General features: G+C 30.9%; 1 protein-coding gene across 3 annotated transcripts in view; it reads right to left on the minus strand.

The window, feature by feature from the left end:
* LOC145247439 (uncharacterized) overlaps window positions 1–19,536 on the minus strand; it is a 195,664-nt gene that overhangs the window by 124,480 nt on the left and 51,648 nt on the right. For all 3 annotated transcript variants that reach the window (XM_080109206.1, XM_080109205.1, XM_080109204.1), the window contains exons 10-13: window positions 17,344–17,499; window positions 13,229–13,353; window positions 8,518–8,575; window positions 1,883–2,260 (exon numbers count right to left, since the gene is read on the minus strand). In XM_080109206.1, coding sequence (XP_079965332.1) covers window positions 1,883–2,260; window positions 8,518–8,575; window positions 13,229–13,353; window positions 17,344–17,499 — 717 coding nt within the window. The remainder of the gene's footprint in view (window positions 1–1,882; window positions 2,261–8,517; window positions 8,576–13,228; window positions 13,354–17,343; window positions 17,500–19,536) is intronic.

Genomic DNA, 19,536 nt, shown 5'->3' on the forward strand with positions numbered 1-19,536 from the left:
GTACGACAAGGTACAACAACTACTCCTGCTGGTTCTCTATTTGTGTGATATTTAGATACATCATTCAAGCAACCTGGGATTCTAATGTCAAGATTAAGAAGCTACAGATTTTAATTTAGACGGACTAGTATATTTTTTTTGCTAGAAATCCTTGTAAAAAATAAACAAGTTTTTTGGGTATTCATTCTTTTTGTGGACGGTTATCCTCATCTTTATAATTGTTGTTTAGAAGACTGTAGCAGAGAAGAGATCTCCCTGCAAGATAAAGCAAGATTTAAGCAATATATATATATATATATATATATATATATATATATATATATATATATAAATAAATAAATCGACTCACACAAAGAGCAAAAAGCATAAAACTGGTTGACGTTTAAAAGGCAATCGACACATGCTATTTGAGCATTGATTGCAACGAACGGACCTCGCTAAAAGACCATAAAATCCAACCTTGATTGTCCTTCGGGGCTCATGGTGCAGTGGATAGAGGCGTTGAGTTTTTACGGCTCCAGGTGAGCATTGTCTGAAGATAGTTTCAATCCTACCCAAGTAGGGCAAAACGTGGCAACAACTACGGAAGGCAGTAATTACTGGGGATAAGTTACAAGACTCAGCATTCCAAATTTTCTTTTTTTTTTTTTTTTTTATATGGTGGTCACCGGAAGCCACTTGGGGATAAGGGTTATTGTGTGTACAGTAATCAATGGGATAGTATCATAGTAATCGTTAGTATTGAAGTTTTAAAATGTCCTACTTAAGGGGGCGGTTCATCAGGAATTTGTTTATGTTGGACTTGAAGACATCCAAGTTGTAGTCAGGTAGGAAACAGGCACTTCTAAGAAAGAAACTTTGTTTATGGAATCTACATTTTGATTTAGGCACAGATAAAGAGTGGGGAAAATTAATGATATCGCGATTAATAATTTGAAGAAGGCCAGAGGATGAGTTGGCCGAAATGTGGTGAAACAACAACTATGAAGATGAGGATAACAGTCCAGAAAAAGAATGAATACACAAATTATGAAGATTCATCTCAAAAGATAAAAAAAAAATATATATATATATATATATATGTATATTTTTTTGTTGGGAGGCGGGGTTACAGACTTGCTGGCCGAGAATTGGGAGAATTTAATTATTTGTTGATTTACTCTTTATTGTTATTTTTTTGTTGTAAACACTATAAAAAAAACAAAAAAAAAACATTTACAATTTTTAAAAAGTAAAAAATTTATTTCTTTAAACTTAAAAGGAACATTATTTTAATTTTGACTCATAGATTTTTTTAAAATATTCGCACTAAGTCTGAAACAAAAAGAGAAAGAAAGAAATTGTTTATTTTTTTTTACAAAGATTTTTATTGAAAAAGAAAGCAGCAGGAGACATTTGTCATGCTATTTTTGACAAGAGGATGTACACTTATGTATGTAGCCATAGTAAGTTTTGGAATTGTCCAGAATTCTTCCTATAATAAGAAAACAAAAATATAGAAAAATCTATATGATGCACGTACCCATGACAGAATGAAACGATCATATTTCAAACATCATATCAATTGATCAAATAGTTTTATTTTTAAATAAAGAAGAAAAACAAATTTTAAATGATTTTAAGCAATTAAATGGAAAATCATAAAGCTATCTCGCAAGTTTGAATTATTATTTTGTTATCGCCCTTTGTTTCTTCAAAATGGCAACACGAGACAGTTCCTCCTTGTTTACTCTTAAAATTTGATTTTTTTTAGTTACATATAAAAATGTTTTTGGAATATGACATTTTCATTACGTCATGGACATGTACATCATCATACAATTTTTTTAATTTTTAATGGAGGAGGGGATTCTTGATAAGAACCATAAATATTTTAACTTACCAAAATTAAAACTAAATGCTTGTGACGTTGACGCAACTTGGGTCGTTGGTAAAGATGCTGGGGGGTTCTGACTTGAAGAACCAGTGAAATTAAAATTCACTTGAGATTGTGAGGCCGTTCCGAATATATTCTTTGATTCAGCTGTGGCAGCACTGGTTGTTGGTGCCGGTAAAGGGCTAAAATTGAATCCTGTTTTGGGTGCAGCAAGTGTGATTGGAGCGGCTGATGCATCGGCCGGTTTGGTCATTAAAGGAGGACCCGTAAAAGTAAATGGGCTGGATTGATGTCCGAGAGATTGTGGCGCGGTAGCAGCAGGTACCTGACCTCCATAAATAATGGAGGGTGCACTACTGCCAAACGTGAAAGGCGCACTTGAACCTAAAGGAAAAGAAATAAAAATATAATTAAAATAATAACTTCAACAAAAAGTGGATATGTAAAAAAAAGAAATAAATAAAATAAAGGATTAAAACATTTTCACATAAGGTTAAAAATTAGGACGCCAACTAAACTATATTAACAAAATTCGAAATTTTTAATATTGAATTTCGAGGCAAACCAATGATCTTTACATAATTGTCATGTTACAGTTACGAATATATCCAAAAATTACAAAAAAATGATAAGGTAGAAAAAAATTATTTAAAAGAAAATTTTTTTTTTTTTGACAAAAATTAGTCCAAAAAAAAAAAAAAAAAAAAATGTTTTGCTAAAAAACACGGAAATTCCAAGGAGACATAAACAGCATGTAACTATTGTCAATTTTTTAATAAATTGTGTTAGCAATCATAAATATGAGTTACTTCCCTTGCTTTTAGCATAACTGAGTTATTTCCCTTGTTATTATGTCACATGTTCATAAAGAAATATGGTCAGGGTTTTTTTTACAATAAAGATCGAAAACTTATGTATTTTTAAATAATGCCGTAATATTTAAGTACTTCTGGCATGCTAATTAAGTAGATACCATTGTTTTCCTTTTTTAGATCGATTTTTTTTCATTTTCCGAATTTCACTATTATAGTGTAGTTGCACCGAAATTAGGTAAAATGGAATTTTCTGATTGTAAACATGCACAATGCTGCATGTTTAGTGAGGTGCATAGTTACAATGCATGTGGATGGCAGATCTAAATCTATATATCTATAAAAGTGAACATGTCTGTGTGTGTGTGTGTGTGTGTCTGTGTACATTTCCCTACACAATAACTCTGTCAATTTTAAGTCTACACACTCGAAATTTGATATACAGGGTACTGAGATTTGGGGAAAAGCTTTGTAATCCGTTTTCGGTCAGAAATTTTGCTGTTAAGGGGTCAAAGTTTTACGATTTGACCTTTGAGAACTCTACCAAACTCCTCCGACAATTTTGGGTCTAAACACTTGAAATTTTAGATGTAGGTTCCTTGGACATGGATCTAACTTAATAACTTGATTTGAGCCCAAAACAATAAATGTTAAGGGGGTCATAATAGGGGTCAAATTTTAAAAAATTGACCGCTTTTTTTTTTTTTTTTTTTTGCTCAACATACACTTCCAAACACCCGGGAAACACTGGGCTGAAATGCTAGTCACCAATATAACAAAACTATTTTTGGTGCTTATTTAGAATTACACTGATAATTTAAAAAAAAAAAAAAAAATATACAGAAAAATCTTTATGATGCACAAACTCGTTATGAAACAAAGATGTCATACTCCCAAAATCACAAAAATTTCCCACACTACAATCAGTTTTGGCGAATAGCAAACAGGCTCCTCTATCCTTACCATCATCAATAGATCTGGGATAATTTCGTCAGCATCCGATAAACCAAAACTCTTTGTCAAGAACTTTGCAGCAAATTCAACTCTTTGCGATCAGGGCCGCTTATCCCCCGCATTCTGTCCTGTGCCTTAAAACATTCTATGCGATATACAAATATCTGCGCATGATATTGCCAAGCTTATAAAAAACCTTATCAGATCAATAAGTCTCCTGTGCATTATGAGTAAACAGAATCTGTGATAAACAGGGAAGTGATCAATTACCTCATCAAAAATAACCTGTTCAGTGACATGCAATATGGTTTCTGTTTTGCTAGATCTACAGCTGATGTACTAACTGCTATATCACACAGGATTAGTGAATCTCTCGACAGGGGCTTCGTTTCTAGAACAATAGTTCTTGACATATCAAAGGTTTTTGGTAGAATATGGCATTAAAGTCTACTTCACAAGATTGGCAGCTGTAGAATAGCTAGAAATGTCCTCTCTATTATTAAATTCTTTCTCTCTGATAGGCTTATATGATAGGCAGAAATCAGAAGCTCATAGTATTAATATTGGCATCCCTCAAGGTTCCATCGTGGGCCTAACTCTCTTCCTGATCTTCATCAATGATCTCCCAAATCACATTCTTAGATCATTCGTAGCCATTTATGCAGACGATCCCCACAATCTATGGTAACACTTCAAAAGTCCGGCGATGACCCAGATCTTTCTGATTCTTTCTCTTCTGATTTTGAGCATGCAGTGCAATAGGGAAAAAGGTGGCTGGTTAATCTTAATACTTCTAAAACCAAGCTTCTCTCCTTTCATCAAAATTGCTCTGACCCCCATCACACCCCAATTAAAATGAATCGCTCTCGTCTTGGGGAAGCTCCATTTCTTGACAAGCTTCTAGGACTGACCTTCACACTTGATCTGAAATAGAACACATACATCAAATCTGTGACAAGATTGCTAGAAAAATGGTTAGATCATTCTACCACTCCAGTAAGTATCTCACTGCCGATGCAATCCTGTATATGTATAAGAGCCAAGTATGTTCTAAGATTGAGTACTGTTGCCATATCTGGGTAGGAGCTGATTGGTGCGTCCTATCCTGTCCTAATAGAGTTCAAAACCAGCTTTGAAATCTAGTAGGTGATACCTTTTTCTCTTCCCTGCAACCTGTCTCTGTTCTATTGTTATTTTCATGGCAAGTGCTCCAATCTATGGTCTCATCTTGCTGAACTTTCACAAAAAAAAACAAAAAAACACTCGATTAGCCATAACCACTATCAACATTTTCCCCTAAATCTAAACGCAGATTTCATGTACAAAGTTTCTTTCCCAGAACTGCTTGCCTGTGGAACACCGTTCCACTGGCATGCTTCCCTGTTGACTACAATACAGTAACCTTCAAGTCCAATGTAAGCAAGTTTTTGTTGAGTCGTCCCTTTACATAATCAAATTATCCATTTTACACCATTGACTACTACACTACCACCTAACATTCACTAACCTTTATCCTCGAGTGGCCTTCGGCCCCTGATAAATGGTTAAAAAAAAAAAAAACATATATATATATATATATATATATATATATATATATATATATATATAGCTATAATTTTGCTGGTTAGCACGGTTTGAAAACTTCAGAGTATGGGAGATATAACGTTATTAAAGATAATATAGAATAATAAAGATCAAAAGTCCACATGCGGAGATGCAAAATAGAATTGTAGCAAATGCAAAAAGCAAGAGGAATGGTTGAAACACGAATAGCAATATTGTAAATTCTAAATGGCAACATTTTAGTTTTCTTCATATATACCAATGTTCTATCTCAAATATTGAACATCTTCATCATTGTCGGCACTTGTACAGTTTAATCAAGACATTGAAAAATGAAATTATCAAAAAAAGGTTATAGTGTACGTATGCGTTCTAGACTAAAGATCTCAGAGAGAAAAAAAAAAAAAAAATCAGTTAATTTGATCAAGTAGTTTTGTTTTTGTTTTACAGTGGAAAAACATGTTTTTATGACAGTGCGTTGAAGGTAGACATTTTCGAATTTTTTGAACACGTCATGGGGGGAGATAACTCAATTTAATGCGCCGACATTCCTTCCCCATCTTTAATACTAGCTTTTCTTCCTAAAAATTTGAACCTTTTGCTTGGTATCATGACAAATTGTTTTTTTTTTGCTGTAATAGAATTAAAAAAAACAAAAAAAAACTACTTGATGAAATTAAGTGAATTTTTTTTTTTCAGAAAACTTCATTCCATAACAGATACGTACAATTTAAACTTTTTTTTCGATATTTTCATTTTTTAATGTCTTGATTAAACTGTACAAGTAATGGATTGTCTTATAACTTGAATTTTTTAACTATATATGCCATCCATAGACAGTACTGTTTTGCTGTTTACAGTTCATCAGTGTGGCTAGATAAGCAAGTGCTTCAAGCTGGGCTTGAAACCTGACCATTCAGCTGAGTCTATGCCTCTACCCCTAAGCTATCAGACAGCACCTGCTGAACATAAGCGAAATCTAGATGTCAACACCTATGTAAGGTTAGTGGAAGTAGAGTCGCCAATTATTAAGAAAAATTCAAAGTAAGAGTGTAATATATTATTTAATTGGAATTCAGTGAGATGAGTATTATTTATTAATTTTTATTTATTGCGGACTATCATCCTCATCTTTTCTTAAACAACTAAGAAAAGATGAGGATAATAGTCCACAATAAATAAAAATTAAAGAGTGTAATTTTTATTTATATATGTGTTACAGAAGATCAGAAAAATATTGGTACCGTCGGTTTCAAATCTAAAGCAAAGGGGGAAGCAGATATAAACAGAGGCTGAAGATAGACAACCAGATATTGATCTCCTTTAGTAATTGTCTGTATTTTTGATCTCCTTTGTATTTTTGATCTCCTTTGTTTGGCATTTGAAACCGATGGTACTAATGTTTTTTGAACTTCTGTAACACATAATATGTTTTATAATTTTCTACTTATAATTATTAGTTCCCATATTAGTTCTATGTGGGGTCATTGTCATCCAACATTATCGCTTGTTCCTTGAAATGTCTTACAATATGTATTTCATCTCATAAGTGTAGATGGTCCCATTTTTGCCCCCGTATGTACTCAGCCATATCTAACTTTTCAATAGACACCTGAAAAACGCCGCAAGTTGCATTAACCAGAATGTTGTGAAAATAACAATCACAACGAGAATAGTAGGCAAACATTTACCTATTATAAGTGATTCTCATTATTGAACAAAAATTGCAGGGGGAATGGGTTACAAATTCATAATTTCTTGTTTTTAATAGGATTAGTGCATAAATGATCACATGAGATAAGATATGAACTCCAGAGAGTCCACGGGATGCAATGGTAGTCATTAATTTATATATATATATATATATATATATATATATACTTGTTTATTGTTATATAAACATGCTCACATCCCGCTGCTACAAATAGCCACTTGTTTCAATCAAACAACAGATATCATCAGGCAGCGACTTGACTATTCAAGATTATTCATTGAACTTTCGCTGCCTGATGATATCTGTTGTTTGATTGAAACAAGTGGCTATTTGTAGCAGCGGGATGTGAGCATGTTTATATAACAATAAACAAGTATTATCAGCTCTTTTTATTGAGCACTATCTAACAACCTCGTTGAATTCATTAGTCCATTACTTTTGAATAAAAAAACCCGAGTATGTATATATATATATATATATATATATATATATATATATATATATGCACGTTTCATTAAATAGCACAGATAACTCTTGCTTGTTTTTCTTGTAATCCTCCTTTTCTCTTTGTCAGACCATTTTCAGAATGTTTTTTCCGAGTGAAAAAAGAAATTTCGCATAATCGCGAACGTTTTCGACCTCCGTTGGTCATCCTCAGGCGAGTAGTAAAAAATAAAAACTGAAATTGAAAAATGAAAGTAGCGAGATGAAATGAAAAGACGATTAAAAGGTGATTAAAATCGCTTAAAATCACTAAAATACTCAAAAGCACTTGAGCGTGCCCTCCGTTTCGTTTTGAGTCTGGTTAATCGTTGGTTTATTAATGTGGATTAACAATGCCTCAAAGATCGGGAGGCGCACCTCGCAATATGAGACGGTTAAAATGGCCGTGTTATTTATTAATATGTCTCTAAACTCATTTTTAGGGGTGTGGTGTGCTATGAGGTGCTGATAGATTGAACTATTCGGGGAAGACAGCACCTCATAGCACACCACACCCCTAAAAATGAGTTTAGAGACATATTAATAACTAACACGGCCATTTTAACCGTCTCATATTGCGAGGTGCGCCTCCCGATCTTTGAGGCATTGTTAATCCACATTAATAAACCAACGATTAACCAGACTCAAAACGAAAAGGAGGGCACGCTCAAGTGCTTTCGAGTATTTTAATGATTTTAATCACCTTTTAATCGTCTTTTCATTTCATCTCGCTACTTTCATTTTTCAATTTCAGTTTTTACTACTCGCCTCAGGATGACCAATGGAAGTCGAAAACGTTCACGATTATGGGAAATTTCTTTTTTCACTCGGAAAAAACGTTCGGAAAATGGTCCGACAAAGAGAAAAGGAGGATACAAGAAAAACAAGCAAAAGTTATCTGTGCTATTTAATGAAACGTGCATGAAAGAAAAAATGCTGCCTAAATATACTAATATATATATATATATATATATATATATATATATATATAAACGAAGAGTCATGTTGTTGTGGAATCAAGTCTTGCAATCTCAGTGATTTTATATATAAAAAAAATGAAACTAAATAAAAACTTAAATAAGATGCTAATATGTAAAAGAAATAAAAAATCTAACCAGGGGCTAATCCAGATGTTTGGGATGTTGTTGCAGGAGTAACTGTTGGGGTGACAACCTGAAAAACAGTAAAATAAAAGCTTTTATGACCATATAAACATAAAGTGATCAAGTAATTTTATTTATAAAATCAAATTTTATGAGTTCAGGAGTGATTGTCTCGTCTGTCATTTTGAAAAAAAAAATTCTCAAGAAACAAGGGAGATAACTCAACATTAATTCATACTTACTGAATTTATGTTGTAATACCTATGAATTTCCATTAATCATTTAAAAATGATTTTCTTTATGAAAATAAAACTATTTGATCAATTTACATGATTTTTAGAATATGATATTTACCTTTCATCACAAGTACTTACATCATACAAATTTATCTTAATTTTTATTTTTCAATATAGAAAGAATTTTGGACAAAAACCAAAAGTTTTTGCTGTGAATGCTACTTTATTATTAAATTTCTCCAGCAATATCACCAGCTAATTCGCGAGTTGCATCATTAAATGCTTAGAACTTTTCAACTTAGAAATTGACTATAAAAAGAAATATTTTTTTTACATGCCAACCTCTTGCTTATCCCAACTATCACTAATTGCCTAACTGCTGTACTGTACTGTTTCAAATATACGAGAAGAGCCATTCCAAAAGTAATGTCTCCTATTTTTATTCCGTTCGAATAGATCAGAGGGAATGGCAAATTGCATTGTTATGATGGTTAAACCAAGGCATTCATAACCTAAAAGTTTCATCTCTGTGTTGTAGATATTGATGGTATGAGACTCTAAGAAAGCAACCGATGTGCATCAGCAGCAGAGACATGTGTTGAATTCATAGAAAAAGTGCATTGAGAATAGTAGTGTCCATGTAGAAAAATAAATTCTGGAACACAAAAGGTCACCCGTTTAAAATGATACCACTCCCGTCTTCATAGTTATTTAAATTTTGGAGTTCAAAAAAGGAATAGGAGGCTTTACTTTTGAAACACCCCTCATATATAACTGACTATCAAAGTTGTCCAGAATTCCCTCTACATTAAAAAAAATTTTTTTTTTTTTTAAATCTGTATGATGTATGTATCTGTGACAAAAAGAAAAAAATATTCCAAAAATCTCACAAATTGATCAAGTAGTTTTATTTTTATAAAGAATCATTTTTAAGCAATTAATGGGAATTCATAAGCATTACAACAAAAATCTTGCGAATTTACAGTCTTATTGAGTTATCTCCCTTGTTTTTTTTTACAGTGGAAAAACACGTTTTTATGACAGTATGTTGAAGGTAGCCATCTTTGATCTTTTTTAACACGCCACGGGGAGATAACTCAATTTAAACCGCCGACACTCCCTCCCCATCTGTAATACTAGCTTTTCTTTCTAAAAATCGAACCTTTTGCTCGGTATCATAACAAATTGTTTTTTCGCTGTAAAAAAAAAAAAAAAAAAAAAAAAAAAAAAAAAAAAGAGATTTTTTTTTTTTTTTTTTTTGGAGAACTTCATTCCATAAAAGATACATACAATATAAACTCGTTTCGATATTTTCATTTTTTAATGTCTTGATTAAACTGTACAAGTACATTTTTTTTTTGAAAAATGGCAGGCAATAGAGTTACTTTTCGAATATTTATAAAATTTTATTTTCTTATATTATTATCATAAAACTCTGTGGACCGTCCAACCGACCTTGCTTGCATCTTGTCTATCAAAAACATTGTTGTCATGAAAATCAGTTTGTATTTAATAAAACCACACTCCTTGGCATAGTCCAACCCTATTAAATACAAATAAACTTCAGTTTTTGCTTAACTTGTGGACATACTTTCAATCATGAAACTATGTTTTATGTTTGGGTTTCGATTCTAGCTGATGGCACTCAATATTTTTTTTTTCTTTTTTTTTTAACGTTTGAAATCATGATTATATATTGGAGGACAATATGATATGAAATAATTCTCTCTATAATAACAAATACAAAATCTTTGTAAATAAAAATATCATATTTAAGCATATTTTCAACCGAGCAATGCTGGCCGCCTCTGCTAATTAAAAAATAAAACTATTTGATAAATTTACACATTTTTAGAATATGATATTTTTATTACATAACAAGTATATGCATTATACAGACTCTTTATTTTTGTATTTTTAATATAGGGAGAATTCTGCACAAGGACCACAAAATATTACTCTCTCTCCTCACACCTGATCTGGAATTACCTTCCTCTCCCACCTGTCTGGTCGCTTGGCACGTGCCCCTTTTTTGTTTTTTGCTTTTGTATATATTTTTGTTTATTGGGGTATAATTTTTTATATGTTATAATTTTATTATTATTATTATTTCTTTTTTGTTTTATATATTTTTATATATTATTTCATTCCGTTCTTTTCTTTTTTCTTTTTCAATTATTTAAATGTCGTTAGCTTATTTTATTTTTGAATATCATGTGACTCATCTCTGATTAATTTGCGCTGTGAATGTTTTTGCAATTTTCATTAGGGTCTCTATTTTTGTATAAGCAGCATTGCCTGAAGAGGTCTCTCTAGTTACTTGTAACTTACTGACTGAAACATGCTCATGAATGTGTAGCGACATGTAAATGCTTATGTAAAACAAAAAGTATACCTACATATAAAAGTGAGTTTCTCTATCTGAGGAATGGTCTCTATCAAACTACTCTGTCAATTTTTGGTCTACAGACTTGAAAATTGATATATAGGGAATTTAGATCTGTGGGACATTCAATTCGGTCAGTAAAAATAGCTGTTGGGGTTCAAAATTGAAAAAAAAAAAAAAATTGAATTTGGCAGGTGTAAGTCGACTTTAAGTGCTTTTCTATGCATGCGCAAATATACATTTATTATATCTTTTACATTGCTATTTTTTTTCAGATTTTATACATGTTAAAACATAATACAGATGGTAACAAATAAGGCTAGAAAGCTTAATGTTTTAGTTTTGGATTCTAACTGACAGCACCCAAGTCATATGTTCTAAAATCGTTTGAAATCACAGTTATATATTGGGTACAATTGTCCGAAATTGAATGAGGATCAACAATAGCACCCAAGTCACATATTTTTTTTTTTTTTTTTGCTTACTTTTGAAATCACTACTATATATTGGGTAAAATATAATAATAAATAAAGAATTATCTCTATAATAATAAATATGAAATTTGCATGAATTACAATATCATATTTAAGTGTATTTTATGGTCGGGCAACCCCAGGTGGGGTGTAGGGGGGGTTACAATATAATAATCAATAGAGAATCGATTCTATAATACGAAATCAGGATAAATTAAAATGTACATTTCACGGACATGAAACACTGCGTGATTTGCTGGGATTTATATATATATATATATATGAATAAAATAAAGCAAAATATAAACGATGCTTTAGACGTTATGTGAATAAAAAGGAAAAACCTAAAAGAGTAAAAACAAAATTAAATCAACGTTTCGTCCCCATTTCAAGGGACATCATCAGAAATCGCCTAGAAATCCTGATGATGTCCCTTGAAATGGGGACGAAACGTTGATTTAATTTTGTTTTTACTCTTTTAGGTTTTTCCTTTTTATTCACATATATATATATATATATATATATATATATATATATATATATATATATAAAATAAAAATCTTGATACTAAAAATTTATTTAAATTTAAAAAAAACAAAACAATCTGATAATGGTGCATAAAAGGAGACATTAACTTTCAACCACACAGGAAGTTGGCACCAGCATCTCTCAATTTAGGTATGGAAGTACAGAATCGATCTAATTTTCAAATATATTTTATGTTTATTTTTTTCACCCCCTTATAATAAAAATATATAAAAATACATAAACTTTTTTATCAATTATTTTTTAATTTTTTAAGCGCATATCTTATAACATATTAACTTAATTAAACATAGTTATTTGAAAAGATATACGATTAAAAAAAATTTTTTAAATAATCAAAAGTGAATAAGTTTACATATTTTTATAAATTTTAAAAAAATTTTGTTAAAATTTTTAAAAAAATATAATTAGTTTTTTTTTTGGCGTCACCGATTTAAAAAAAAAACTGTTTTGGCTAAATCATCTACTAGATTCATACTTATTTTTTTGTTTGAATTTAGTGGGTTTTTTTTAACATATGTGAAATATTCACATTTTAAAACTGTTAAACTATTTTCTGTTGCACATTCACTTCATCAGAAGTTTTAAAGAATGTAATTCTTCTCATATATATATATATATATATATATATATATATATATATATATATATATATAAAAAAAAACAATGTATATACATATATATTGAATGGTTAAATAAAAAAATAAATAGAAACTAACCAAAAAAAAATTGAAAGAAAAAACTTCTTTTTTTTTAAATCTATGTCATTCTCTGCTGAATAGTTCTTACCGGCAAGAGTATTTCTTTGCATGTTTGAATTTAAGATTGAATACTTCTGAAGAAGGAAAATATCTTTCGAAAAATATCAATGTTATACAGAACTTACATCTATCATGCAGATAGTAATAAGCATATTTCACTTTTTCTTTTTTTTTTTTTCATACTAAGTAGAACAAGATAAAAATAGAAATTGATACATCCAAGCAATGTACGAACGTCACTTAAGCATTGACTATAAGTAATATAAATGTGATACAATGCACAATAAACACAGATTTAAAAAATGCTACTTGTTTCTTTACCTTGGCATCAAATTGCAAAGCTGGGAAATGTGCTTGTCCTTGTATTTGCCCTTGCGGTACAGCTGTGGAACTAGAACTTCGATCACATGGTACTATTAAAGGTCCATTTGATATGACAAAATCGGCTGAGAGAAAAAAATATATATATATAAAACATTAAAAGACATTGAATCTTGTATGTTATCAATATTGTAAAAATTTAAACAAATGAATACAAAATTTATTTGAAAGCAATATTTTCCTTTTGTACAATTGTCAAAAAAAAAAAAAAAAAAAAGTTTAATGACTAAAAATGGCCTTTAATCAGAAAAATTTCATAAAAATTATGAAATTATCTAAACTAAATTTCACTTGAGAAGATCATTTAAAGCAGTGGTTCTCAACCTTTTTTTACTCATGGACCTCTTTTCCCTTCTTTTTATCTTGGTGGACCCCTTCATAACTATTGGTCATAAGATAATCTTCTATTTTTCACTCATATAAATTTTGAGGTTTTAATAATCAAAGAAATATTATATAAGTAAGCTTTATTTTGAAACTAGCGGGGGTACCCGGCGTTGCCTGGGTGTTTGGAGGTAAATCAAAATTCTGGGAGGGGGGGGGGTAAAATAATAAAAAAAGTTTTGGTTGGTGAGTATGAGGATCGAACCCGAACCCTTGAGGCAAAGTTGGAAATTAAAGTGTGAAAAAAAAAAAAAGTGCGATGTTAACCAGTGGGCCACCGCGACATACTAACGGAAACACGTTTGAATTTATTTAATTACTTAAAATTTGCAGGTGCACGTTTTAATGTCTTAATGAGGTCAACTTTGACTGCAGGGTTTTTATTTTTTATTTTCCCAAGATGTTGAGTGGGGGAACCAGCTCCCCTTGTTCAATTTGAATAGCAATTGTCTGATGTAAGGAAAATATTTCCACATTGATCAAAGCTGATTGCTTTCGGACATTTCCGGCGATGGCGACCGAAAAAATACAGCCAGAATTAGTGTTGCTTTTATTATATGAAAAAGCCTAATCCACATGCGGCGAGCAAAAAAGTTTGTAGGATTGAACCTGAAGCCCTGAGGTAAAGTTTGAAAATAAAATCGGCCAGCCAGAATGAGTTACTGAAAGATGTTTGAATTTATTTAAGTAAGAACGAAATTGACAGGTGTGTGTCCGGAAGTCATGGAGTGTGACGACGATGACGTAGGTTTGTTTGTTATAAGCAAAGTAAAAAAAGAAAACATTTTAATTAAGCGAGGGGAGGGGGGGAGTAATCAAAACATCGAAAAAAAAACACAAAAAAAGAAACTAACGTAAGGCAAATAAACGATGAAAACAGAAAACGAACACGTGAAAAATGGCTTCAATAAGCCTGTTTTGATATTAAAATTTAAAAAATCGGTGGGTACCCGGGTGTTTTTGGGTGTGTGTGGTCGGTCGGGAGTGGGGCTTTAATGAAAACCTAAGAGTAAGTAAAAAACAAAACAGAAAAAGGAACGTTACGTGAAAAATGGCTTAAATAACACTGCTTCAATATTTAAATTTAAAAAATCGAAAAAAAAAAAAAGACATCTCACACCACAATTCAAACCCAAAACGTTTAGATAATGACCCAACGTTCTAACCAACTGAGCTAACACGACGTACATGAAATTTAGTCAGTTCTTCAACTATTTAAACTAAATCAGGTCATGATGTCATCTGACGCATGTGTAGAACCGATCTCGTCATGAGAGGACGGTTTTTGTTGGCCCCCTCCCCCTCCCTGTAGAAAATTGTTGATTTCAGGGTGAAAAAATTGATGTTTTTGGCCAATTTTTCAATATTTTTCGGGCAAAGGATGGAGCTTCAATATGATACCAAGTTTGTGAATTTTTGTTCTGTCTGTCGAAAGTTTTTAGCGGACACACAAACACACATGCATACATACATTTTCGCTTTTATATATATAGATAGATTGAAACTAATTTAATGGGGTAAACCTGGAAAATAGAAATATTATAGTTAAAATAACTGGAATGATTGAAAAAAAAAAAAAATCCAAAATTACAGTAGAAATAAAATTTTTAATAATAAAAACTATTCTGAGTTGGTTTTCTCCATGGGCCACCAAAATATCGTTGCGGACCTCCATTTTGTTATATTTTGCCTATGAACCCCTAGGGTCCATGTGGACCCCAGTTGAGAACCCCTGATCTAAAGTCTTTCCAACTTAATTTTCAAAAATAATCAATATATTAATAGGATGGTGTGTGTGTTATTTATTTTGTGTGTCACACTTATATCCGAGTGACTCGTTTAATTGTAATGGACTTCCATTTCTTGTCATAAATAATTTTACCAAAAATTCTTCATAAGTTTTGCTTTCAGTTTCGATTATAGCTGATGGCACTTAAGTCATCTATTTATAAATAATTTTATCAAGAATTCTTCATAAATTTTGGTTTAAGCTATGCACTCAAGTTATATGGATATATTTTTTTATTTTTGAAATCGCAACTTTAGAATATATAAAAATCGATAGGACATTAAATCTATAATAATATATCCGAAATCTGCAAGAATTAAAATATCATATTTAAGCATACTTTATGATCAGACTACACCGGGTGTATTTGCTAACTTAGATAAATACTTTTGCAGTTTTAACAAAAGAGCTGCAATAATATCAGAGCATATCCATTTATGCTGAACATCTACATAATGCCAACATCAATATACTACATATGAATAAGTCCCCTGTGGAATTTCCACAGGTCCCGCTAGTATATAATTATTTTCACAATCAAACAACACTGTCACTCACACAAACCATGAAAGCCACAGATCAGAAGTCCTAGAAATGTAAGACGTTTTAAAAAGAGAAAGGAATATACTTACTACGAAACCAATGAAAAACAAAAAGGAAAGGAGGAAATGATTTTAATAAGAGAAAAGATTGAAGAATAAAAGCTTGTTGCTTCTATTGTTATGCGTGTGTGAGCGAGTAAATGAAACAGTGAAAAATATTAAGAGTAAAAAAAAAAAAATGAAGCTTGAAAACCAAAAGAGAAAAGTGTCGCGTTCATCAAAGATCAGATTTTCTCAAAATAAATCTTTCTAAAAAAAATATATTAATTTTGATATTGCAATATAATTTTACATTAAGTATATAAAAACATGCTTGTAATTAGTTAAGATGCTATAGAAAAAATTTAAAACAATCAGTAAAGTAATTAGCTATTTAGAAAAAAAAATGAAGAAAAAAAAAATTAATATAATTCTTAAAATATATATATATACATATAGAGAGAGAGAACATATTTTCTTAATACATTCTAAATAACATATATATATTAGTTTTTTTTTATGTAAATAGTCATATCTTGCTACAATGTGCAGACTGTCAGTCATAGCAAAGTATATTTTCTCTCCTCTTAAATTCAAAATGGTCTTGTACCTTTTTGATTTTCTTGCCTGATGAGATCATTTATGATAGAAACGGTCTGCATATCGTAGCAAGATATTTACATATAGAAAAATAAAAACTATAATTTGCAGTACGGGTTCGAGCCTGCTTACCTACTATCACTTTTTTTTTTTTTTTTTTTGCTCAACACAGACCTCCAAAAACCTGGGCAATGCCGGCCACCTAGACTAGTTAACAAATAAGAACCAGTCTTTATTTAGAATTCGAATTTAGAAATCAAAAACAGATAAATTGTCACAAAACAAAAATGTCATATTCCAAAAATTATGTAAATTGATTAAGTAGGTTTTTTTTTAACTAAGAAAATCAAAATTTACAATTTTTAGCTATTTTAATACTAAATTGTATCTTTTCAAGGCTGATTTTTATCTTTATAGTTTTTAATGAGTTTTCTCCCCCTTATTTATGGTGGATCAAAAAATAGTGCCTCATTTCATGATAAAATTTGATTTTCTTAGTTAAAAAAAAAAAAGAAAAAAAAAGATTCCTTCATCAATTTACACGATTTTTGGAATATGACATCTTCATTCCGTCATCATAGAGATTTGTCCGCATTTTCTGTTTTTTTTTTTTTTTTTAATTAAGTCAAATTTTAAATAAACACCTAAAAATCTTATAACAACACACAGTTACATGTGTTTATTTTTAACAAGTGACTCACGTAAAGATTTGCGGATATCCATGGTAGGAAGATTTTCCACTTGATTCGTCAAAGGCACAGCACCCTTATGTTTATATACCATGTGAAATGAAACCAAGACGCCATCGGTTGACAAAATCAGTAGCAAAGGAAATGGACCGATACTCTCGTTCTCATCTGGAAAAAAGACAAAAATATGGAGATGAAAATTATTAGAATATCGTTTGGTTGTTTTGCTTTATGACATATCATCCTTTTTTGCGCCATTTAATGCAGAATCCGGTAATTTTAGAAAAAGTTTTCATGCTTCAAGTTCTTTACGTCTTCAGAAATTTATCCACTGTGTTTGGTTTGGTTGTTTTGTAGGGAAAAAGTGTTTTATTTTTTTACTTTGTAGCCTTGTGGTTGGGGGGGGGGATGCCCTTTTCTCTTCCCTGCAACCTCTTTCACACAGAAGACACGTTGCGAGCCTGTCTCTGCTTTATCGTTATTTTCATGGCAAGTGTTCGTTTGAGCACCAATCTATGATCCCCCCTGTCCTGACTTCCATGAAAACACCCGTCTAGCTGAAACCACTATCAATAATTTCCCCCACTCCTTATCTGTGCCTAAACCTAAATGTAGATTTCATGAACAAAGCTTCTTTCTTAGAACTGCACACCTGTGGAACTCTCTTCTGTTCTCCTACAATTTGGTCATCTTCAAGCCCAATGTAAACAAGTTCTTGATGAGCTATCCTCTTAAGTAATCCAATTTACCAAATTTCCACTACTAACGATTACTACAATACGTTCCCTTTGACCACTGTACACTCGTTAATCCTTATCTTCGAGTAGCCTCTGGTTGACTCCTTTGTAAAAAAAAACTTTGCATAACAAACTTAAGTTTTGACAAGGAAAAGGATAAAAAAAACCCCAATAACCTCAATGTTTAGTGAAGCCAGTATCTTCAGACAGCCTGATCTAATAGCACCATATATGAGAATATGACAAATAAAAATATGCAGAGAACCTTGTTCAGATCTCATTTTTGTTTCTGCATTTTCTGTTTTCCATCAATAAAACCATTAAATCATTCAATTTGATAATTGTATTATCTACGCATGCACCAGAATGTACCTCCAGCAGTTGCATTATTTGCTCACAAATTTGAGGAAAAAAAAGGTACTTCTATAGTATAATAATGAAAAAGTATTGAATTTCAAGTGAAACAAATGGAACCTACATAATTGTCATGTCGCAAATAGTAACATATTCAAAAATCATGGAAAACGATAAGGTAGAAAAATAATTATTCATGAAAAACAGTTCCGATAAAGGTAAAAAGAGTCTCATTAAGGTCACATGCTGGGTCGGACATATTGTGTCACGTGATGTAAGCAAAGGTGGAAGTAACTCGGTTGAAAGTAGACAATTTTTTTAGAAAACAAAAATAAACAACATATTACATCATTTTTGAATTTTTAAAAATAATTTTTTAAACTGTTTGAATTTTTATTTTTTTTTTTATAAAAAAATAACTGATTGAATTTGTGAAATTGAAAACTTAAGTACCTCCCTTGTTAACTCTCCAATTCAAATCAGTAGATTTTGATACCAAACTGCTAGATTTTACAAATATCTTTTTTAATGGATAATTATTTTTCTATCTTATCGTTTTCCATAATTTTTGGATATGTTACTATTTGCGATATGACAATTACATAGGTATCATTTGTTTTACTTGAAATTCTTTTCTGTTATTATAATGTAGAAACACCGAAAAGAAAAAAAATGAAAAAACATGGCACTTATGCAAAAAATAAGGTGCTATTGTCAGAATTTCACAAGCAGTTTACATAAAACACTGGAAAGTGCTGAACAAAAGTTTTGCAATCCCCCCACACACCCACACACACACACACACAAAACCTGGCCAATTCTTTAAGATTATTTATGTTATTTACAAAAATAATTCAATAAAAAAATTATTGAAAAATCAAAACCATATTCTTTTTTGTTGTTATGAAGAAAATGCAACAAATAATTATTGGACAATTTTACCAAACTTTAAGAAAATAAAAATTCAAATAAAAATTTAAAAAAAAAAAAAAAAAGCACTTATTGTAAGGAAAGTTCCATTAATAAATACCTTTTTTTTTTAATAACAAACATCTGATAACAATTTTTTTTTTCTTTAGATGATCATTTTTTTTTTTTTTTAATAATTCTTTTG

The sequence above is a fragment of the Euprymna scolopes genome, chromosome 25, assembly GCF_053919585.1.
Source record: "Euprymna scolopes isolate OS-2025 chromosome 25, ASM5391958v1, whole genome shotgun sequence".
NCBI lineage: Eukaryota > Metazoa > Mollusca > Cephalopoda > Sepiida > Sepiolidae > Euprymna > Euprymna scolopes.